This window comes from Ambystoma mexicanum, chromosome 11 (assembly GCF_040938575.1).
Source record: "Ambystoma mexicanum isolate Mex_15411 chromosome 11, UKY_AmexF1_1, whole genome shotgun sequence".
In the NCBI taxonomy this organism is placed as follows: domain Eukaryota; kingdom Metazoa; phylum Chordata; class Amphibia; order Caudata; family Ambystomatidae; genus Ambystoma; species Ambystoma mexicanum.
Genome location: NC_090934.1, coordinates 716,515,164 through 716,540,235, shown reverse-complemented (window position 1 = coordinate 716,540,235; position 25,072 = coordinate 716,515,164). Strand labels below are relative to the sequence as shown.

The 25,072-nt window shown below is 40.5% G+C and overlaps 1 protein-coding gene across 2 annotated transcripts in view; it reads right to left on the bottom strand.

Annotated features, from left to right (window-relative positions):
• SPON1 (spondin 1) overlaps positions 1–25,072 on the bottom strand; it is a 1,209,493-nt gene that overhangs the window by 322,733 nt on the left and 861,688 nt on the right. For both annotated transcript variants that reach the window (XM_069623584.1, XM_069623585.1), the window contains exon 7: positions 12,584–12,648. In XM_069623584.1, the coding sequence (XP_069479685.1) occupies positions 12,584–12,648 (65 nt within the window). The remainder of the gene's footprint in view (positions 1–12,583; positions 12,649–25,072) is intronic.

Sequence of the window (25,072 nt, the reverse complement as noted above, 5' to 3'; positions counted from 1 at the left end):
CTCTTCCTAGGCTCCACTAGCCACAACCTGAACAGACTACAGATTCTACAGAACACTTAGATGTGCTCTTAACCTCCCTCGCAAGACCCACATCTCCATCTTCAGAAAGTAGGTTCACAGGCTACCCATCCGCGATAGAATCGAATTACGGTCTCTGGTCATCACACATAAATGCCTCTCTCAAACAGCCCCACGCTACTTATCAGATAAATTCTCCAGACAAAACACTTCTAGACCAACTAGGTCTCCATATCTGCACCAACTTATCATCCTGAAGTTTAACTTGAAAACAGCAGGAGGAGCAAGCGTCCCTGTGTTAGCAGCAAAATGCTGTAACACTCTTCCTGTAACTATCAGAGCTGACACCTTGTATTGATCATTCAGAGCCAAGGTGAAGGAGCTGCTCGCTAATCAGCAGTAGCCTGTTACTCGCCTCTGTTAACTCGCTGTTATGCTTCTCTGTGGACCTATCTGTAACCCGGGCATGTTGTAATCTCTTACTGCCCTACTGACACAGACCTACCTGTAGCCCGGTCCCTTATAATATTTATTGTATTGTATCCTTCTCTGTTGTGCAACCTCAACTCATGCTGTTCTTCAAGCCTAATGCGCCCAGTCACCTCAGGGTTTGGCTGCACTATACAAATAAATAAACTAAACTAAACAAAACTATGCCTTTAAACCCACATCCACCCTAAAATATAAAGGTGAAGTAGAATCAAGTTCAAAACAAACAATTTACTTCAGTTACATCTCATGATTTTAATCTAAACATGTTGGACTCTCTCTACGACAAACTATTGGTTCCTAGGTCAGGCTTTACTTTACTGCCTCTTCTATGATGTTTAATTTGATGCAAATAATTCTATAGACTTGTGGTTCTCAGAATGTCTGATGCCTTTGGAATGCTAGGACAGTGGGGTCAAACTGAGTCACTAGTTTCAAGGAATCAGGTTCACCCTCGCAACACTCTTGTTCACATTTTTCATTAAAGAATACATTTTAATTACTTGTTTTACTTTGTCAGACACCAATCAAATGATGTGTTATTCTGTGTTCAATTTAACATTCCTAATGCTGCGGTGCTCCCTAGGGTTTCAGATTTAATTATAAATCACAAATCATATGCACGTTGCACTATATACCTTTTTTCTGTGACATACCTATATAACAGGGTTCCCAAAATATGTTTTAATTGTATCTGAAATTTACATAATACTCAGGAAAAATGTCTAAACATTGTAAGGACTTAGGTACTCAATTTGGGTATGTCTTTCAAAAGGCCCAGGTCAGGTTAGGACACCGACTGGCCTAAGGCAATTCCATCACATAGATTATCCCTCCAGTCACTACACCTCCTCTAAAATCTCTTTGACACAGGTAATCTGGCCCTGCTTTTGAGGAAGGACTCTACATTCAGTCCAGTTTGAATAATTCCATTTTAAAGAGATTTTCCCCACAGACACATTCATTTCAATACACGCTGCTCTTCGCCTGTCAGGTGAGCTCCATTGTTTCTGTTTTCTCCAAATATCTCCTTCCTTCCTATGTTTTTGTACTTAAATAACAAACAATACCAAGCACCTTCAACCAATAAGGGGAAGGTGATTATGGCTGATTCTTATTAGTCAGTGTATTTGATTGCTTTTCAGGACTATGGGACAATGCCATATCCCACCTGACCCCCTTTGTATTGGTGCTTTCAAATAAAAAGGCTGGATACAGAAATGTCTGTTTTATGTTTTGTTTAATGTCCTAATAAGGCATACTCTCTGTATTTGACATCACTGGATTACACACCTACGGTAGAATAATTCCACAGTTTTATACATATGACTTCTGTGTATCTCACAGCTTATAAAATCACATTTTCATGAGCCTCTTTCTGTGTAAAACCATGCACCAATTCATCTCCTCTCTCTACAATGTACAGTTGCAAAGTTGTGTTTTTAATATTTAGTTGCAACACTTCACTTAGTGCCAATCAACCTAATATGCATGTGTGCAGCATAAGGTTACGATAATGCATGCATATGCATTTTGCAATAGGACACTGAGAGACAGAGGTATGGCATTTTATTTGGTTCTACATGTTAAGCAGATTCTAAACCTTATTAGCATCAGAACATGTTGACATTTAATTTCAGTTTGTCTTAAACCATTCTCTATTTCCTGTTTCTCATGTGACCCAAGATAAATGGTATATGTTCCTTAAGGACTTATCTTTAAAAGCCATTTGCACTCATACGATGCTTTTACACTTTAGTGCCAATTATACTGAGTGGCCTGGGGTCAGTTGTATACAATAGATTCTGTTTGTCCAGATTTTGCATTAATTACTTTACAAGTTAATCAGTCAAGCACACATTTAATAATCTACGAACACTACCATTATTTCAATTCATTTGATTATTTTTAAGCATGGAACCAACATTCATGCCATTTATGAAGGCATCTTTTTGCCCTTACACAAAAAAGGTACCAATTCCCTGTTGACCAGCAGACCCCTCAACAACAAATGAGCGTTCATGGACTTGTTTGATATAAACAAACTCATTCTCCCCACAGTTCTATGGTATGAGGTCTTTCTTTAGAAATAACATATTATGAACAGAACACTACTTTTTGCTAAATACACATTTGATTTTACTATGCATATTATAAAAACTGTACTTTAAGTTACATTAACTTTCAGCATACACACAAGGGATGAGAAAAGTGACTAGTGACTTGCATTTTTATTTTGTCTTGTCTGTTTAATACTAATCATTTTCTATATGAACATAAAGTATCATTCTGATCGCCTATCATTTAGTTGAAATAATTGTATTCCATTAGATAAAAGATCACCCCTCATCTACTCCAACTCCATCAGACGAGCAGGACTGACCTTCAGCTGCCACCCGACAGGACACTAAACAATACACAGAAAGGTAATTCCATTAAAGAATCACTTTCTTCACACATCAGATCACTTACAGAGATATTGGATTAACATCAACTCCTCAGTGTTTGTTGCATGAGAAGCCTTTGACAGCTGGTTGGCCCTCAAATATAGCTTTGTCCCTTACTTTCATTCCTTGAGCTTACAATGATCGTAATCTGCTAGTGGCAGAGGTGAGAGTAATACAGATGTGGATATCTTTAAAGGCTCTGGACAGGTTAGTGTTTGCTTGTATTATTATGCTCTGAACTCTTGCAGGACGCTTTTACTTCTTCACTAAACATCACTTGCAAAATCTGCACAGATAGATTCATGAACCAGGGAGTACTACCTGTATGTACACAATAGTATCTTCATTCTTTTTAAGTACTTGGAGGTAAGTACATATATGTTGATAACTCTCGAATGTGGCATTTAGCACAGGTCTTTACCACACCAACCCTTGTTGCTCACCCTTGGTGCTGTGGGTGCTCTTGCCATGTTCCTTGCTGCCATTTGAAGAGGGTCCTTTCTTTATTCACAGCACCTACGCTATCCTCTTTTTTTGAGGGGGTAGCCCCTCGCTTCACCCCACCCAGTGTCGAGTCTGCCACACTTTCACCTTCCCTTCTAGCTCTGCTCCTCCCTTGACCTCGATGCCCGTTTCCAATTCTCTTTCCATCCTTGCAGGCCCCACACTCACTGGGAAGCCCGTGCTGCCATCAGCGGGATAGTAAGGAGTCGCACAGAACAGACAGTTATATCAATACCTGCACTGCTGATGGCAGCACGGTTCTGACACAAACAGGTATATATAATGAACTGCTCCTTGATAGGACATCGTAGGACACACATTGGATCACCCTTCACCTGGATCTCTCTCAAACTGTAAATTCTGAACCTCATCTCAACTCACTGCTTACCTAACACATACAAACATCCTACATTGTATGTGCAGGCTGGATCCTATACACTATCTTATTTGTCTTTGGGATATGAGCTTCGGGTCGCGATAGACTTTATTATGAAACTATTCTCAACATTCTCTATACTTTTCTGCTCTGACAACGGATTTTGTTCAAGTCTCTTCTAGTTCTGCTTCCACTATGTCGGATACACACACATCTGGATGTGTTCAGAGGTGTTCATCCTGCTGCGTCCATTACTCTCGCTTGCAGGGCGATATGCACCAGTATACGTGCAGTGCTCTGGCTCCTGCTATGTTTGGTTGTCCCAAAGCATGTGAACTTGCAGTACAGTTGGCTTTGAGCTGTATTTTTGGGATTGTTAATCACGTGCGTATATACTTGGCACTCAGCCCTTCATTGGCTCTTGCTTGAATTTTAAAATAGACAGTGCAAACAGCTGTTCAGAAATATGTCAGTTGAATGGCTAGACTTGGGAACGAGCTTTGGTAAACGAATTTGAGGTGGAGAACCTCACAGACTGGTTCTAGTTGGCAGTCCTTTGGTGAATGGTCTTAGGTCGCAGTACTTAGTACTGTCATAAATAAAAGTGCATTTTGGCAGACTTGCCAATTGGGAAAGCTGGAGAGCAGACACTGTAAATCTCCGTGCAAAAACAGCAATATAAAACAACCCTACACGTTCATAAGAAAGGAACAACAACTGTTCTGGCGATCATAACAATGCACACAGAGTTGCAGGGGCTCTAAAACACAAAAAGAATACTTCTTAAGTGTAATCCAACCTATACATATTGAGAATTGGAACAGGCAATGGGCAACTTCCTGAATCTTGCTAGCACAGAAATTAAATGCACTAAAGAAAAAGGTCCCCATTGAGATAATAGTTAACATTTCACTGTGAATTTAAAAGCGAGAATATTTAACTACCTGCGTTTAACATATTAGATAATGAAAAATAAAGCAGACTGAACTTGCAATCTGTGAGAAAGAAAAATACCACTTTTTTGTAATGGACTGAAAGCACTTGTAACATTTCCAGGCATAGTATGTGCACTGTTTCACACCCTGTGCGTTGTAGCACAACACCCTTATATTTTCGGGGTTTCTTTTTCAGTATTCCTTTCATTCATCTAATCCCAATGTTCCCCTTAGGAAGGCCATGTCGAAGTCGGAAGTCACTCCCTGCTTTCTCTCACCGATTCCCAGCAAACACAATTGTATGTAATTGCTGGTAACAGCTCCACTCACATCACATTTAGGGCAGGAGTGAGCTTCTTGCAATAGTTCCCTCATTCCTAGGGGAAAGATATACTCTGTTCAAGTAATTAAATTGAATCATTCCAATCTTGGGGGTCATAGACACTCGCTTGGTCATCATACCTGACTTCTTTCATTGTCCACCCATTTGGGACCTACTCCTTTCAGCCTCCTATTGCGCTCCAAGCCAGCAATGTCGTTCAAGTTGCATAGTCACACATTTGGCGCAGATACGGGCTATCATTCGGAACAGTTCTGTAGCTGAAGCAGATCGAGGAGTAAGTTGGTGCTTGGTATGAGGTTCCAGGAAGATATTGTGTGCAAACCATACAAAATATTGTAAAATATTGAGCTCCATATTTCAAAACAAGATTTTTTATCAGTGCCACAGAATGGCCCAACAGTCAGGATTTGCAAAATGGAATCCCTCTGTGCCAGGCAGTGCCACAGACTGAGTGCCATCCAGTTTTTTCTAGAAAGCAGGCATGGAAATCACACCACCTGGTGGAAAACCCCATTGTTTTGGTTCCCTTATGTGTGATGTTCTATGTACCACCACCTGCCACATGGGTGAAGAAGGGTCACCTTGCCCACTGTACGCCAGCCCCCACTATCCCGAGGCCCACATATGGGTCTAATCTCGAAGCCTGCCCCTTTCACTGGTGACCTCTACATAATTTAAAGACCGGATAAAGGCTAGTATTAACATTGATAGTGCCAGCCGTGGCTCCAACTATCTTTTATTTTATTTATTTTTGCATTTGTACAGCGCGCTACAGCCCTCAGGCATCGAGGTGCTGTGAGCATAAGAAGGCTTAATTCGGGGTTACAGGAATATAGCCCAACAACAATATTTCTTGGTACAGGTAACTCATCATGTAATCATCATGTTACTATCATGTAATCCAATATACATTGACCCTGTAAGTGGAGCGAGGGGGTTTACCCAATTGATTGTAGCAATCCCCCATGGGAAAGAGGTAAGCTGGCAGTGATTTTACCATTGCGGTATCCACGAGTGGTAGTTTGGGAGTGTCATGATGCTTTGGTTATATTTTTAAAGGCATGTGAAATAGCTTAGGTCTACCACGGGAATCAGTAAAGCAATTCCTAGAAAGCATTTTTTGTTACAGTTGCATCTCAAACATGAGTCGCTGCACATGGAACCGTGTGGTGAATGTTTAGTGTCCAATTGAGTAACGATTACAGACACTACATTGTGGTGGGGAGGAGGCTGAGAAAATGTGTTAGAGTGATGCTCTACTAGTTTCTTTATGTATTTGCATTACACATATTTACAAATTGGTCGCAGACAAATTAAGTGACCTGGTCAGAGAAAACTCTTTCTGATCATGTGCCAAATCCAGCATCAGATATCAGTACCCCGGGTTTCAGAGACAGCAATTTGGACATGCACAGGGCCGGTGGACATGCCCTGTCAGTGGAGGCAGAGGGGATACTGAGTCCTATTTGCCTTTTAGCGGCCTGCATGCTCGATCACGGACCACTTCCGAACCATGCCTTATCAGTTGTCTTGGCGGCATCTCTACCGAGTAGCAGAGGAGTATCGACCATGCACCAGCGGGAGGCAGGAACTACGCCAGGGGAGGACGAGTTCACACGAAGACACCATTGTAGAGCCCACACGTGAAATAGATCCACTAGTCTACCAGGGAGTTTTACTAATCAGGGACCCACTAACACACCAGGGAGACCGTTTGGGGACAAAAGGCCCACAGGGACTTGAGAGAACAACTCTTCCACGAGAGCTAGTGTGGGTTGCATGTGAGAAAAATGTAATTGTTAAATGTAATTGTTCATTTATAACGCTCTTAATACCACCGAGTGGTTTCTAAGCAGAGGATCAGGATTCAAACCTGTGTTGTGCCACGTTGCCTTGCTTCCAAGATAAACACGTTGCACTCAAACCCAGAGAATCCCATAAAGAACCCAAATTCAGCACCCAGTATTGAAGGTAAATAAACACCCTTGAACCTGAGTTAACAAGGTTATTTGTGAGGACCTCCCTGGCACAGTCACTAGCATACATCTCCTCTCATTGATATTTGGTAGCGTACAATTGTGCACTAGCTCTGTCCTTTGTTAGTATTGCGATTCAATTCTTTTCAGCACCCTCCACCCACACATAAGATTGTGGTGGCCCTTTCATAAGGTTTTGCCATTCCTTTTATAGATTAACCACAGAGCAATTGAAGCAATTTGAAGCCATTGTTGTACACATTACAATTGTCATCTCCTGTAGGAACCACATGTGCACCCCATTAGGATTCTACTTCGGAGGACTTTGCAGGCTAGTTTGAGGCATATTAGATAAGATATCACTACTAATATCATTTGTTGTAATGTGTTTTATGTTTTAAAATGAAGCCTGGCCAGGGTAAAATAATGGATTTATTTGAAATTGTTACTTAAATACTGTATGAAGTTGTCATTTTGATAATTGTCTACATCATTTAGGCATGGTAGAGGTAAGTAAGTGAGTGAGCTATTTTTATCAATTTGTTTTTAATGTGAGTACAGTAGTTGAGATACGTATTGGAAAACACTCCTCCTTTGTATGTACATTAAACAGTGGGAGGCTCCATTTAAGCCATGTCACTCCTCTTTATAAATAATTTCATTTAAAAAATGATGAAGGATTATCAAGACTGGTGAACAGACTTACAAAACACAAACGAATAGGACCAAACACACCTGGCTGTTTGAGTGCTGTTGCCTTCTGTCTGCATTTTGGTAGGGGTTATGAATGCACTCCACTTCTAATGTCCAGGTAGGTAAATGGGAACTCCTTGCCAACACTGAGTGGTCATGAGCTGTAAAGCATTTGCTGGGTGTCTTACATTTCTGATTCCCATCATGGAAGTGTGCTATACAATATGCATGTCCCATAATGGCGGATAGGTGCATCAGTGGTGTCTCTGCCACATAAACCCCACCCTGCTTCATCTCGGTACAAGCAAAGGATGTCCAGAATGATGTGCTTATGTGTGCTTTGCAAAGGATGTCCAGAATGATGTGCTTATGTGTGCTTTGCTCTGCCACCACAGTGAAGCTAAGAGCAGTAGTTCAATGGATGCTGAAGAATGGAGCACAGCCTTTTCACTTTGACTTGTACTTGGCAGCATGTGTGCACAGGAGCTGGGACAATATAGAGAGTGAACCATGTGGCCATGGATTGGTCGAACTCACCACAATGTTACTCAAGAACAGGCAACTTTACAGAAAACACAAGTATGCTGCCTGCATGTCTCTCACTATTTCTCTCACACATGTATTAATTGTCATGATCAATTCTCTCTATATCTTAAGTTCTGAATAACACTAGCCATTCTAGTTGCACTTCTACCACGTGTTGGTCAGTATCTCAAAATTGTTCACTTTACAATAATGTATCCAAAATACGCCAAGTCACATTTACACATAAATGAAAGAACATTAGTTTCCCCAATAATACCAGCTCTTTAGAGAATCAGAGAAGGGTTGCATGCCTCCCATTTCCCATGAAGGCTACTAACATTTGTTTGAAGTTTAAAATAAACTCACATTAATTTAGATTAAAGTTCTGCAGGTTTTATATCAGGGAAGATGTTTTACCTATTCATAAGGCACAGAATTTCAATTCCTCCACCCAAAACCGTTATAATGGGTTTAGATTGTATTTGACATGTATAAATACCTTTCCTCTTTCCTCTTTCCGATCACATATTAATGTGCAATTTCAGAGTGAGGAGTTGTGTGGGAGTTACATTTGCATGTTTATTTGGGAATAGAAATTACTCCTTTAAACTTGCTCTCATGTTTTAATTCAATTTACGTAATTACAGCTTTCACAGAACATCTACTAACTGGTTCTCGTTCAGCTGTGGTACAGTCTGCTGTCTTACCATGGTCTATTATACTACATCTGTGAAAACATTTTGGATACTTTTTAAATACCCTTGTAAATGTCATCACTGTCAGAGCTGGGAAACGTCCCCTATTTTAAAAAGCACTCAGGGTACAGGAAAAGCATATCAACATGTATTTACAAGTAATACCCCTCAGCTTCAAATACAAGGAAAAATCAGTATTTATCTCACAATCAATAACTGCAATATTCAAAGTTCTTTCTTATGAATACCATGTATTAGCCCCTGTGCACAGAAGTTCCATATGTTCTTCATGCAGTCACATCTCTCAAGCCTTTCACAATGTGATGGGAAGCATTATTTAATTTCTCACAAAATACCATGCCTTTTCTATTTGGAATGAACTCTCCCTAGTGGCAACCCCCACCCCAAATCGCTTGCACCCCAGGGTGTTAGAACAATATTTCTAGGGGACATATCTATTATATTTGGGGAGTTTATTAATACTCACTTTGAAATCTTTCGTTTAAGGTGCTGAGTGAAAATGGGCCAACATGATTTTATAAAATAACTCCTGGTTAGGTTTTCATCTCAATTGCACAGCAAGTCTGCTCCAGGTTAAGTTGGTCTAGGATCCTTCACAGGCAAAGTCAATTTTTTCAGATGATATTCAGATGTAGCACTAAAGGGAATAGGTGTTATCCTTCTTTGCAACTTTTCTAGAGTCAGAATGCTCCCCTCTGTGCTCCCATTATATTTAAAGATTCCAAACTGCCCACCTTATGTCATAATTAGACAAATGGAAGAATGTAACCAATCACCTAGCATGACATATCTTATGAATTAGACACTGCTATTGAATACACACCCCAATCTTCATCAGATGGTCATTTATTCTACAATTGTGATCAGAAAAAGTTGGGAGCAAAGCAACTTATTTTGTCTTCCATAATTTATGACAGCAATATGCAAGCTCAATGAATAACACATTAATTGGAATTTGTACTTTTAGACACAGGTTGGATATGCAGCATTACCGTTTGGTATGTTGCATCATAAATGTATGATTTTTAATACATTCATCCATTATTAAAAATGTTATCCAATTCAAATTTAGAGTAAAAACGAAAACAAGACTCCCAGCTTTAAAACTCACTCTACATGTTACCTAAGTCATATAGTTCGAGAATTATGACTAATATTTGCTGTTTACCCAAAGGTAAATGGACATGCCTAAACGTGCCCTGTAATTCAATTTGAAGTCTCGTGGTTAGCACATGACTCTGGTAGACAGATATGCATCATGGGTTCAGTGAGGCCTTGATTAATGATTAATGTGAGTCCGTTTTTAGGGTTCTTTGTATTGTGCAATAGAGCATGCACATGTTAGATTTCATGGTGATGGATGATTCAACGTGTCATGCTAATTGCAATTAAACTGTTTGAAACCAGCTTGTTAATATGACAATCTGTTCATTCTAAATGTGCATCTTGTGTGAAGTCCACAGATTTAATATTTTTCAATTTGAAGGTGTTTTTCTAAAATAGTTCCTTGGAAGGATCCCACATTTTGGAGGGATTTTGCTCCACAATTTCAGGCTGAATCAAATACATAAATGTTATTTAAACCTGCACAATAGAATCACTGTTCTCTGCGTATTATAGTGCAGGATGTTGTTTAAGTCCACTACATTATTATAAGCTTTGTATAATAACCTGACTGTAGTTGGTGAAATAAAACATTACATTAAAATACCCACTTAACGAAGATCCCTTTCCTTCATTTGATGTACAGTAAGAAATACATGAACATGCCATTCAGAGTACTTGACAAACCCTATTACTGCAATTCTATTATTTTTAAATGTTTCTGTGGTAGTTGGTGATCATCAGTTAAAAGGATTATATTTCTGACAGAGTTGGCCCTTTTTCACACTTTTAGAAATAACGTTTCATTTTCAATTGATGTATTTTGCATCTCATGTTTCCCTTCACATTGCTAAAAACCCCAGTTTTTGGGAGGTACCCAAGGCCCAATGTTTTCAGTGTTATCTCTCAGCTATGCAGGTGATTACCCGTATCCTGCAGGTGCACCCTTACTGTGGTAGTGAGAAAGAGGTGGAAATCTTAATGAATATCATCTATTTTCATACTGCGCTACTCTTGCTTCAACTTGAAATTGTTTCCATTGGTTTTTGATTCCTCCCAAACTGAGCTATCTGCCTCACGTCTAAAAGTAGCAGCACAGTTCAGTCCTTCACCATTAGATTGCTTTAAGGAAATAGTTGTATGTGTAATTTATGTTGACAATGTCACAGACATGGGGGTGAGAGGGTGAAGAGTAGAAAGGAGGGGGTGCTTAAGAATATACTGGCACTAAAATCGAAGAGCTCTTGCAAGTTCTTCTAGCTCCTTGATACAAGAGCCTGGCATCCTTATTTCGATTTTGTCCCCAAACTCTATCTAGTATGGTGGTTACCTACTCACCAAATGCTACTAACAGGCTCGCAAAGAAAGATAGGTACTGCAGGCATGACATTTAAAAGGTTGAAAAGAAGCCCCTTAAGCATTTAGCACCCCAGCAAAAGTGCTAGAAATAAAGTGGGCAATGGAGGGGGGAAAGAATGAGAAGTGTTGAATTAGCAAAATAGGTTGTACGAGGATTCAGACCCCTGGTTTCCGGGCATCCTCCTGTGTCCTTCCTTCAGCCAGCAACCTTACTTCCTCTCGCTGAGACAACCCAATAGCCATACAGTTCTCAAAACCCCTTTTAGAGTGTGTAACATCTGGAATCCTCTCCTCCCCTTCCTAAAACTGCAACTGGTGCCCAGCCACTTTCCCCACATTTCTCAGTGTAGCTTTTAATTCCAAGGCTTTTGTTTTCCATAGGAATGGGAATTGTCACGAACCCCTTGGAACTCTGGTTCTCTCAATTGAACTGACACTTACTCACTGGAACTGTCATCCAACAGCTAGATCTGCCAGCGTTGTCCCTGGACTGCAATGTTGCCATGTGCATGGGTGCATTTTGGAGCCATCATCCTCCCCTAGAATGGTTGCCTTTTTTTTGGATAGAGGACCCTAAAAATTGCACACTGACCATTTTCATTCCATGCCATATCCATTTTCTAGCCTTTGTGTCATTACCCCTACCATGACTTCAAATTGGATGTCCTGCCATCATAATCCCGCGCAGTGACCTTTATTTTTAGCATGTTGCCCTTTCTTTCTATTCAGTTCCTCATCACAATCTTTTCTATCTTTGAGCTCCACATTTCGTGATGTGATTATTGCACTTGCCCCCTGATGTTCACTCTGTGTTCGACATCTGTGAGTGTATCCCTTTCTGTTGAGTGTTCCTTCCCGTACAAAGTTCAAAGCAAACCAGACTAGTACATTATCAACTAAGCGACTTTTGACTGTGGAGCAGTTCATGCTATTTCAGAAAGTGTTATCAATGCAAAAATAAACTAGACTAAAAGCAGACAATATATATATTTTTAAAGCAATTATTTATTAGTAAACAGCAACTAGATAGAATATAAAAATCTCATGATAGAGAATTTTAAGGCAAACCTTTGAAAACACGTATATCTGTCTACTTACACATTCAGGGGTTGCCAAGCAGGCCACTGTGCTTTTGCTTTCACCACTGTTAAAACATCATCACCCTGCAAAGGAAAGGATATGATTGTTATTAACAATGCAATAAAATGACTACTATTGAAGGCAAGTAGACATTATCACTTCCTTATTATTGAGCTAGAAGAGCTACTATTACAAACCAACAAACCAACACAACAAGTATTGTATGCATATGTTAAAATAGTTGAAGCTGTGCTATTGGACAAAGAGCAAGTTTGTTAAGTTGTCATCTGCATTTGCATTACTGCGTAGTGTTGTTTAATTATAATTAACGAAATCATGTGACAATATGTTTTAGCGCAGTGGTTCTAAGCTTTGTGATACTGCGTTATCATAACCCCTGAAAGTGTCAGCTCCAGAGGATTGAGGGTCTGAGATGGCCCTGCCAGGATTTGACCCATGAGTACAGGTTACACTACGGATAGCTAAGTTGAGTGCTTAACTTGTTGAGCTTGTATACCAGCTTAAAATGGTCTGAAACTTGGGTCACAACTGGAACACCAACATTAATATCAAAATACATATTTCTGTCATCTACTAACTACTCCCAAAGCAGCCTATGTCTTCTAGGACACATTTCTTTCGTAAATTGAATGCTATAATGATGGCTATCAAAATCATCACTGTCCAACATTTTGTAGACAATTTATAACAATTTAGCATTTATATAGCGCTACGCACCCTCAGGTATCTGAGCACTGCTTATTATTACCCAGGGTGTGTGGTGCTCATTTATCAACCTCGGAAGGATGAAAGGCTGAGTTTGGCCCTGCAGGATTTCCAACCTGCGTCAGCAGGCTCTGCACAGATGTCAAAGGGAGTACTCTACACGCTGTGCTATCGGACCAGCTAAGTTAAGTGGGATAATGATCTCTGGTCACTCTCTTGGATGTCTCATACCAAATGCAAGGGTATGCTATGTGCATGCGCTGCTCAGTTGTCCTGGGCATATCCACGTACCTAAGAGACGGCCTGCGCATGTTCATCAAGTGCATTTAGTTAAAAGTGTAATACCACAACCGGCATGCTACCGTAGGCTACTTCAAAGTGCCATCAACTCAGTCAAGTGTGGGACAGAGGAGGCTGCTGGAGCAGGGGTGGAATTAGAGGCCATGTTTCATCATTCCTTTTCAGTGGTACATGGTCGTTATAGACAGTGGTTCCCTAGTCACGGACTTAGGAAAGCCGGTTCCCTTCACACAATAACATTACAGCCCAAGTAGAACTTTGAGCTCTAGGTAAAGGGCACTGCAAAGTTTAGGGTTCATCACATTAATTATTATACCTTACTGATTCCTTCTGTTGAATCTGGCATGGGGTTTGAAATCTCTGTTATAGAGCCGTTGAGTTTCTCTATCAAGATGTTCACATTCAGATCTCTCTAGAATCATTGCAGGCTAAATAGCTTACACTTTGTGCTCATGGCTTTCCAAATTGGTCCTTCGCCCACCCCACGAATCCCGAAGGTAATGTGGTGTTCTGCCAGGATTGATTCAAGCTCCTATGGGCAATACCTCTGGTAATTTACCACCCAAAAGTATGGCATTTTCACTTGGGGTAAATACCACAATGGTAATTTCTGTCCGTGGTAAAATATGGCTCCAGCAAAACAGATCTTTTAAATATTGTATGAGTTGAAGAAATAATGGTCTGGTGAAAATGTCCCCCTGGTGGTAAATAACAGCCATAGTAGGAATTTGGACAAAAATGACACTGACTCAGTTTTCTTCAGACATTTTGTTCTGAGGCCCCTTTGAGGAAACAAAGGTGGGTTGCTCCATCAGTCAACAACATTACTAAAACATTCTCAGGATGAATATCAAATAGGAAAGATGTGTAGAAAAGTTCCAAGGGAGCTAGCAATTTTTGGTGGAGGAATTAAACACAATTATGCTGTGCATCAATAGTGAAAGTACCCTTAAGACACACAACATGGACCTTAGAAATGCAAGCTTCACTCAGGCATACAGAAAAGGTACAGCACTGTCAGCACCAGTTTCACTCTAACACAGAGCCCTGGCTTCACCTCAGGGTGGGGAGGTTGGTTTATGTGGATGCAGGGGTCTGTTGCAATCAAGGGGTGCACATGTTCCCCTAGATTTCTGTCAATGGTTGTGTATTGGAGCATGTCCCAACTTGTGGTTATCTCTGCCCCTCTGGCGCTAGGGGTGTGTGTGTGTGAAAAGGGGTCTGACTCAGAGATTCTTCGATATCCATTTTCCTATCTTACAAAGATTATTGTGACTCACAAAGGGAGTTGAGGTATATGGTGAAGCCTTCAATTAAATGTCCTTTAATAATGCAGACAACCTTAGGTCCTGCGTCCTATATATTATGCAGCAAGACTATGTACTCTTGCTGTCTCCCACTTAAATCCGGGAATAATATGCTATTTCTCAAAGTCATCACAGGCAAACAGAGTGGGAAGTAGACCTCAGTAGAGAACTGTAATCCTAACATAGCTGAGGATTTCTATGCATTTTATGTTTTTTTGTCCATTTAATTTTTCATTGAGAATGAAAGCAATCATCCCTTTACTTAGATAGTATCACGTTGACCACAGCAGGCCAGCAGATATGTACCCTGAGTTCTCAAGGATGAGTCTGTTTGCTGTTCCATTGAGAGATGTCTGCTGAATGCTTTAAAACCCAGGGGCAAAATAATGGCTTTGCAGGGTATGGTCTCGTTGTTTGTATTGAAATGAGTGGGATAATGACTGTAGGGTGGGTTTACATTTGGTGCTAATCCTTTGCTACATGTTGTTCTTTTTACAATGTATTTGTTTATTTATTTTACTTTTCTTTGTACTTTCTTGATTTAATATTTGATTTTGTTATTTGCTTTTGTAGGAATTGTGTACCTTTATGAACGAATGTTGTTCTTACCAACATAAAGGCATTTCATTTAACTGATAGGTTTTATGCAGGGGATGTCAGGCAACAGGTCCCCTGTCCTAGTATGGCTACATGGGAATGACTCACTTGTGTAGGCCATCTAACTAGGCATGCAGTGGAAACTGTGGCTCTTTTCCAGGTGGTCTCCTGAGTCATGTCTCTGAGCAGAAGCTGCTTTGAACCACTATTCACTTGTATAAGTGCCTACCAAATGTTCAACAAAATAAAATATATATAACTGGCGTTCGATTGTGGACTGCAGCTGAATACATGCTGCTGCCAGGAGCAGAGCTGGTCTCCTGGAAAATGGCAAACTGTCACCATCACGTGTATGTGTACTTCTTGTGGGACCCTTACTCCTTAAGCCTCTGATGCCCCTTGCCACTATCTGTACCCCTCTCCTCATGTGTATATTACCCCTCTTCCCTTCTATCACCCCTCATTGTTCTTTACATATAAAGGAACGTAGCTTTCTTCCTGCTCTTTTGCCTACGCGAACCTCTTTCTGTCTCGGTTGCTTTTTCCATAGCCATATTTTCCCCTGTTCACCTCCCTCATCTCTTCATCCCTTTTAATTCTCCCGATCACCCTTTATCTCCCTGTTCATCTCTGCACTCCTATGGAATCTCGATGTGTCTCTCCTCTTGCATTGCAGATCTTACATGTATGTACTATGTTTCTCCTTGTTTTCCAGATATCCCAACTAAGCCCACATCAGGCAGGAGTAGCCAAGTCAATCCTATTATTATTCTTTGGTTTTTGTTAGTTGTACTTTCTGCATTGCAAATGGTGGGCTGCAGTTACCAGAAGGTAAATAATAAACACAACTGTAGTGTGTGGAGGATGAAGTACATGTCCAAATGTGTGTATACCCATAATTATTGCTTCAAAAAACCTCTGATAGTTTGTCATAGTGTCTGTAATGGTTAGCTATGAATTGCTTTAGGTGTTGTACCTAATTTGTACAGAGGGTATTTAAAGTTGTATTGTCTTAAAATGTAATGAAACGACGTTTTGTAGAAAGTGGCTTTGTAGTATGAGGGTTCTATGATATATTGATGATTAATTAATTGATGTTTAATGAACTCATTTTAATGCCATGTGACAAGTGTAATGTTTGATGTAAACCGTCACACTTGAAATACATGAAAGAAAGATCAGCTACAACTATTCAGCCACGGTCTTGCTCAGAGCTATGTTTTCCCAGTTTCTTTTCACCCTCTCTCTCTCATTTCTTCTTTTGTTTTATTAAGAATGTTGACAACATATGACAATATAAAATATAACAGAGAACAGTCAGTACAGTTTAAAATATACGATTTACAACTGTGCATAATTAATACTGTAAGTCCTATCTACTTCTTCTGGCGTTGATCCGGCACAGTATAAAAACAGATTAACATAACCTAGATTATCATCAAACTATACAAACTCCAGTGCCCCCTTAATCCTATCAAACTCTACTAGGCCTTTCCAGTCCTAAAAGCAAAACAGTTTCATGTGTATGGTTCCTGTCATCCAGTGAAGACATGTTATTCTGATGATTTAATTAAGTATGCCATTACATGAAAACACTGTCCGTTATCTATAAATACTGGCCATACCATCAATTGAGATAAATAGGCAAGAACCTGCATTAATAAGGAAACCATCGTGCAGACATGTGTTATAGTATTACGCTATCAAATAAAAAAGGGAACTTGTTTCGTATTATTGATCGTGAACATCTTTCTAATAAAAGCTAATTGTCAGTATGTAAGCAACAAACTAAAACAATTCTGCAAACTTGGGAGATAATTCGATGTTAAAGCAATGCGGGTTTATATTATGGATTACACTTGACTCATGGGATTGTTGAATAAAGTGATAATCAGAGAAGAAAGCTGCATTCAGGCCTATCATGTTTATACGGCCTATTTGCTTTGTATCTAAAACCAAAATGAGGAAACCTTCACGAGTTAACATGGGCAAGAAAACCTGTCCACGCCTTTGAGAATGTCCTTTGCCATCTTGTAGGCAGTAGGTTATTCAATCATATGATGCGACATTAGCCATGTATTTCAGGATAACAGTCCTGTGGCTTTTCTCTTATGCCGCCTTCGAGTTCCTAAAGATCAATCATTTCACCTCCAGTATTTATGTGGATCGCCATCATTTCCGATGTTTTATTATGCATAAAATATCTTTCCAGTTATAAAAATGACAAATACATGTTTGCCTTTTGGCATATTATTTGACCCAAAACATCTGTTAATATGGCTGGGTATTAGTTGAATACACCTCAAAATCTTTGCTTGACCACAAAATATGTGAAATATTTTCAACTGATGCACCTCATCTCCAACTGTACTAGCATCTGACATGTTTGCCTTCTGGAATGTGTCACGCTTAATGTCAGTTATGTAGGTGCTTCTACTGAGTACATTTCAAATGTGCTTCTAAGAAATCTTCAGTGTGGCTATTAAATATCATCCTGCATTAACCAGTAAATTGTGGATTCTAATTGTGTTCTCATCTAAGTTTAAGTGTTGTTTGACACAGTATCCAATATGTGGTACTTCTAAGAACAACATAACACACAGAGGTTGGCCTCTTGGCAGTGTCCCAATGTAAAAGTAAACAAGAGAATTCAACATGTCGCCATTGTTGCCTTTGTCTTGCTTTTTCTAAGGAGGAGTTCAATTGAATGTACTGCCATATTGAAAACATGTTTAACTCTTTAAAGTGATGAAACAAGTCAAACATCCAATATATATATTTAGCATATCTTCTATCCCAATGTATTCCATTTGAAAGAGTTACCTGCAATTGTCAGCTAGGCATTATCCCACAGGGACACTTATTTATGAATGTGGGGGTCAATTTGCAAATAAACTGTGTGTGCTCTGACCCAAAATATTGTTTTGCAAATGAGGATTGGATTATCATCTTTGTTGCTAAATGTATATATCAAGTATTACCTGGAATTGACCAGTAAGAAAATACCTATGAAAAAATACCACATTTTTTGGGGTATTATTTTTTTAATAATGCGGGGGGAGACCCCCCCATTAGCCCTCCCACTTTCCCCTACCTTCACCTATACCCTTACTCCACCCCACATCTATATATTATTTAAAATGTACAAAAATACCTAACAATTTCGATCATATATATTTGGTTATTTCTCATTAGGTATTTTTGCTTTCGATTATTTCTGCACATACCATATATCAAAGGTCAATCTATTCTTGAAATGTGTAAAAAAAAAAAAAAAGTGTAATCCGCATAGATTTAATATTTAATATCATATTTGAGAGCTATGTATGTGAAATGGGAAATATGAAAGAAGAGACAGTACATCTCAGTGTTGGTGCACATTATGGGCAAGTTGCATGTGTACTTGAGTAGAGCTTTGTTTGTGCTTATCTTTGGTGAAGTTGACCCGCACAAAAGCAATCCTCCTTCGGGGACAGGAAGCATACGGTTTGGGGTTTTTTCAGGGGTAAAGTCACAAGTGGAGGGTGAATAATAGACCATCAGGAGGAAGAGCGGGTGGCGGCTGTTGGTGGAGACTTGTGGTGCAGGTGAGTTATTGGGTTAGTATTAGAAGTGGCTCTGCAGTTTAAGTGTGTGTGTTTGTTTGATGAGTGAGTAGAGATCTTGGTGTATGGAGAAATTGTGAGTTGAATGATAAAGGGGGTAAGGAGGGAAGTGTTTGAGTAGTTGGTGGGAGGAAAGTAATAGTGAGAAGATAAATTTAGTAGTGGGTGGAGGATAGTAATGGGGGGTGAGTTGTAGTGGGAGGAGGAGAATAATGGTATGGAGGAGAGGATTAACAGTGTGGAAGATAGGAGAGTAGTGTGCAAGAGGGGTGTAGTAGCTAGGAGGATGAGTAGTGGAGACTTTTGGAGGAGAGGTAACATCAAATGGTGGAAGTAACATCAGGAGTGAAAGATGGAACAGATATTAAGAAGGAGGAAGAATCAAGCAGGAAGAAGTCCAAGTAGAAAGGGAGGGTGAGTGCGGACGTGTGATGACAGTCTGAGTCCAACCAGAGTAAGTGCAAGATGCTGCCCATAGTCCCATTAGAATACTAACCGTTGGATAGATAGGGACAGTTAGGAAGTCCCTGAGGGAGATTAGACAGCATGCACCTTAGTTCATCATCTGTGCAGATAGACAGTAGGGTTCTACATTCAGCAGCACAAATTCGGGGTTATGGTCAACTGGGTTAAGGAGGATGGACACATTCAGACACGAGAGAGTGGGACACCCTTAGGCCCCGCAAATAAAAACAAAAATCTCTTAAACTGTCTCTACAACTCAGAGTGATTTATGCTCCATCTGTGACACATTTAAAAGAAATGTGAAAATATTTATCCATGATAATTCAGATATGCTAGTGTACATTTACCAAATCATTTTTCTTCCCACCAATGACTCCTATACTTCACTACTGAACTTATATCTTGTGCTATGCTACGTTTTTATACAGCACACATCATGAGCAGCTCTTCCACCCTCAAGCCACATTTAGTCAATTACCTGCTAATCTTGAATATGCCTCGTCCAGCCTTTAGAAAGTTTAGAAGGCCTAAAAGCTGACTGGGAACTATGGTGAAGAGCTAGGGACCATCCTTGAGAGAGGTGTGACCAGACCCTTGCCCTCTCCTCAAAGAGGGTCATGAAATTCAGCGGGCTTTCCTGAACTTTAAACAGAGGTTTTAAATGTAAGCAGAATTGAGCCATTTGGAACTAAACAGTAGGGGAATCTGCTTGTCTTAAATTAATTCTCTTTATAGTGAGTGGGGGGCGGGGGACTGTGTAGATCCTTAGCCTGTTGATTATTTCTTGAACGCATATCAGGATTAAGTAAAGCATTGTGATTTGTGTTTTTCCCAAACAACAATGTGATTTATTTGTGTAACAAGAAGTTTAATTGTGCGCCACAACGAAGGTGGCGTGTGTAGTTTAGTGCGTGCTCTATTACTTATAAACCAAATACATATGAATATATTTCCTGTACACCGGCATTGTTATTGGTTCATTGGGTGCACAGGGAGAGGGATCCAAGGGGCATGAGATAAATCAAAAATACGGCAGAACAAAGGACTGACATCAAACTGTTTGTTGTGTGACACCTTGATTGGGGAAGGAAAGGAACTCTCTGTGTTGAGGGTGGCCTCTCAATAAGCCGTTACAGGACTGACAGGCACAGTTCTGGTTGAAAGTTCTCCACTATGGGAATTACTCCCTTTCCCTGGTTTTAGTAATTCACAACCAAACAAAAGGGTTGCAGGTCCTCCAGCTCTCTCCATCACAAAGTTGAATACTTTATATCCCAGGGGGTATGACTACCTTCCCCTTGATTCCTGGTCTGATCCTCCTCGCGAGTTGGTTTGCCAGGAGAATGACTCTCTTCCCCTGGCCCTTGTTAGTTTTGCTTTCCATGTTCACAACACCATTCACTACACCAGTGGGAATGACTCCCTTCCCCCGGCCTTTCTAAAGCTATACTTTAGAGTTCACAACACAAGGGGGAATGTCTACCTTCCCCTGGCCTTTCTCAGGCTCTACATTCAAGTTCACAATACCAGGGGGATTGACTCCCTTCCCCTGGCCTTTCTCAGGCTCTACATTAAAGTTCACAATACCAGGGGGATTGACTCCCTTCCCCTGGCTTTTCCCAAGCTCTACTTTACAGTTCATAACCCCCAGGGCAATGACTTCTTTCTCTTATCCTTTCTCAGGCTCTACTTTAAAGTTTACAACAACACTATTTTAGATGTTATGTGCTTCTGTATTGGGGATTATTGGTTGAGGGACCTTTACCACCAATGGTAATGCTTTTACCATCAGTGTTAATGCAGTTCACAAAGGTGGTAAATTTAACACTAATGGCAATCGGTTTAGTTTTTCTGTAATGAGGCAATCTACTCCAAGCCAGTGGGCCAACCTTTCTGGTAATGGCCCACAACCAAAGTTAAAGGCCAAAAAAAGTGAGGGTCCCTTAATGCAGGCTGTGCTATTATCAGCACGGTACACCCAACAACGAGGTCTATCTCACCTTTAGCACCCATGAGTGAGCACACGCTAAAATGCATTTGCAAAAAGAAAAAAACCTATATACCTTCCAGCTTGCGACGCTGCTTCTGGGAGAGGGAGTCCGCTTTCAGTGTACATTATGATGACATATAAACTCTGTCCTGTCACATTTAATTTAGACTTTGCCCATGTGTGCTTACTCTTGGGTACTAAAGGCATCACGAGGGAGTATAGGGGAGCAAGGGAGACACAGGACGAGGGGTGTGCAGTACTGGCAGGGTTTATGTAAGCCACATTCTGAACTCATTGATAGACCAGCTCCCCCACCCAGTGTGCTAATGGGCAGTATGAAATACCTGGTGGAAAAAGTAACACTTGACACAGGCCGTAGGGACACAGCCCTTTCCACAAAGGTGCCCACAATGTCGAAAACATTCCATCCTTTAAACCACCTACACACAGATCTATCATAATAGGCACTTTGCAGAGCACAAACCACATGCAAGGATAAGTGCAGGCTTGCAAGGGATAGCTACATGAATGCAGGATTCATGACGATGAAGCTGTAAAGGAGTACAACCCATGTTTAAAGTGTAACAGCATTTTTGAAATAAACGAGATAACAAAGTTGCATAATGTAAAGAATGCTAGCCTGCATAATCTCAATAGGTTGTTCTTTTTTTAGAGATTTGATTCTGATCATCTAAATTGCAAAGAAGAGTAATTTCCTTCTGTCCTCTAATTTACAATTCGCAAGTACAAAATGATATATAATTAACCATGAAAGATGTTACTTCTGATTACAAGCGCACACAAGCCTAAAATGAACGCCAGACAGAATGTAAAGTATTTGCACATTTTTCAGGCAATAAAAGTCACAGATTCAGCAGTTTTTAAACTTAAAGGTAGCAGCAATAAACACAGAAAAAGGGAAAATTGTTTTAACAAGGCCCCACTGCACAGAGGCCATTTATCAATTTTTCCTTAAAGCTGTTTTAGTTCTCCCGCAGGAGCTCTTCAAAGTAAATTGTTAAAGGTAATATGGATTTCACGTGATTTTGAAACTCATTTATGCGATTTCTTCCAATTAAAGCAAAAACTCACAGCATAAATTGCCAGTAATTGTCAGCTCCTGCGGAGCTGTCCTTTCAGTTAAGTTCTTATCTTCACAGGACATTCTTACAATGCCCATGCTAGGTTTAAATCTATCCACCTGCCCGCACACACACACACACACACGTCATGTCTGGTTGGCGTGAGTTCTTTATCTATAACGTTTTACATTATTCCACTGAACAAAAGCAGGCAATTATAGCATGAACGAGTGATCTCCTTTATCCTCAGAGTCTGCCACCTTGGCTATCGCATTGTTCTTTGTAATGTGGTCACTGCATGGGACAAATGGAATATCCTTCCATTTTGACTCCTATTAGGAAAGCCATTTGCTGCCTGCTGCAATCCAAAATGCTATGGACAATGTACACACTTTTCCACATCTATCTCAAATATGTTCGTGTTGTTTTGAATTTAAAAAAGAGATGCACTACCGGTCTATTGAAAAAAGTACAGAACGCTTACGTTGATTTACAATTTCCAGTTTCATCAATAATTATTAAACCATATCACCATGTAGTATTCCATGCTGATAGACTGAGCATTAACCTCACCACATTAAAAGTACACATGTGTGCAACATGCTCTACTCGTGCACACATTATACCTGCATTTGTAGCCCCAATTATCAGGACTTTGCAATAGTAACAGAAGAGTAATAATTAATATTGTACTGTATTTGGTCTAATGTATACGGTTCACTTAGGGATTCAATTTTCACTGTTCAAGCAACTCCTTATTTTGTCTATTGTTTTCACCAGTACTCGTGTTTCATCGGGATCCCTCTGGGGCATCGCTGAAGATGGTGAGGATCAGAAGGGATCTACCCTGTCTTGGAAGTGGGCATCCCAGGTTGTCGGCACATGTGAAGAAGAATCTCTCTAGACCGGTTTAGGCTTGAAATCCTGGTGGCATCTGTTGGCTTAATCTACAGGATTATTGTGGTCTGTTGGGAGAGATATTGTAACCTGGTTTGGCTTGACATTTGCTCTACCACTCAGTCAATTAACAGTGATGCCGGCAATTTTAATGTTTACTTGTCTTTAGTGTGAGTGTAGTAATAGGCTTTCTTTCAGCTCTGACTGCCCTTCCTGCGTGCATAATGCACTTACAGTTCTGATAGTGGAATGTTGTGAGAGGGAGCTGCTGAGTGTGCTATGCATGACAGTCGGTAAGCAACTGACCTGGATAGAGGGTGTGTGGGTGCATACCCCTTACCTTTCAAAACTTTGATTCACCTGCTGTGACCTCTCCTGTACCTATAAGATGTTACTAAAGTATAAAGCCTTCTCTTTTACACCTGTAGCTCCTAGCTCCTTTCTGATGGCATATCATAACAATGATGACAAGCTGCACCAACTGCCTCGATGTTGCTGTGCTGCTATGACAACCAGGGTGGCATCCACTGCCGTGCAAAAGAAGTTACCCTCTCCATTCTATAACAGTTTTGCCTGCCTCACTGGTTGTAGCTGTCCTTCTCTTTTTTTGTGCCTACCAGCACACCCACCTGCAGCTGTCCTCTGTGTTCCTCAATGCTACTGTAGGTGTCTCCAATGTGACTTTCCAGCATCCTCTCTGCTTTCTTACAGGTGAGATCAGCACTGTGACAATGGACTTCATTACAAATCTGCTGGTCCGCAAATAAGGTTTCCAGTAGCACAGTACCGGCACCCTCTCTGGGCCGGCAGACTACAACTGTGCCTGCCAGTGCCGTTGCGGGTAGCAGATCTGACCTGTCGGGCGCAACGGCCCCGGTAGGCAAATTTGACAAGGAAGGACTACCACCGTTACAAACAGTGCCAGTGCTTTTGAGTCCCAATGCCCTTCCCAAACTTGACACAGTGCTTTGGTGCAGGATTTTTCCCAACCTAAAATTTTACTGGAACATTTTCGGGAAGCGAGACTTATTGGGATCATACACTGTCTTGCACCTGTCAAAATTCTTTATTAACACTGACTTAATATTCTGGTTTTAGCCCTAAATTACAACCATTCTTAGGCTCAGGCAAGCAGAGCTTTAGTCTAAATTCCAAGAGCTCCTAGGTTTAGTTGTAATCTGATAACTTTAACCTGTTGTGTATGGGTGTGCCTGTCGTGGCCTCTGTTTTTGGGTTGTTTATGTCTAAGATTTGTTGGGTTTGCAAAATGTTTTTCTTTCACACAGCCTGACATCCTCTTGAAGAATGAGTGAGGTACTGGACAATTTATTTATTTATTTATTTAATATTTATATTGCGCCGGTAGCTCGCGAGCCTCGGGGCGCAGAAACAAGGACACGAGAACGAACGGAACAGATAGTGATTAGACAGAGCAGACGGGACAGTCACATAGAATTAAGCTAACTGAGGCATATGCCGTGATGGCCGTTTATTTGAAGATATGGGTTTTTACCTGTTTGCGAAAACGCGAGTAACAA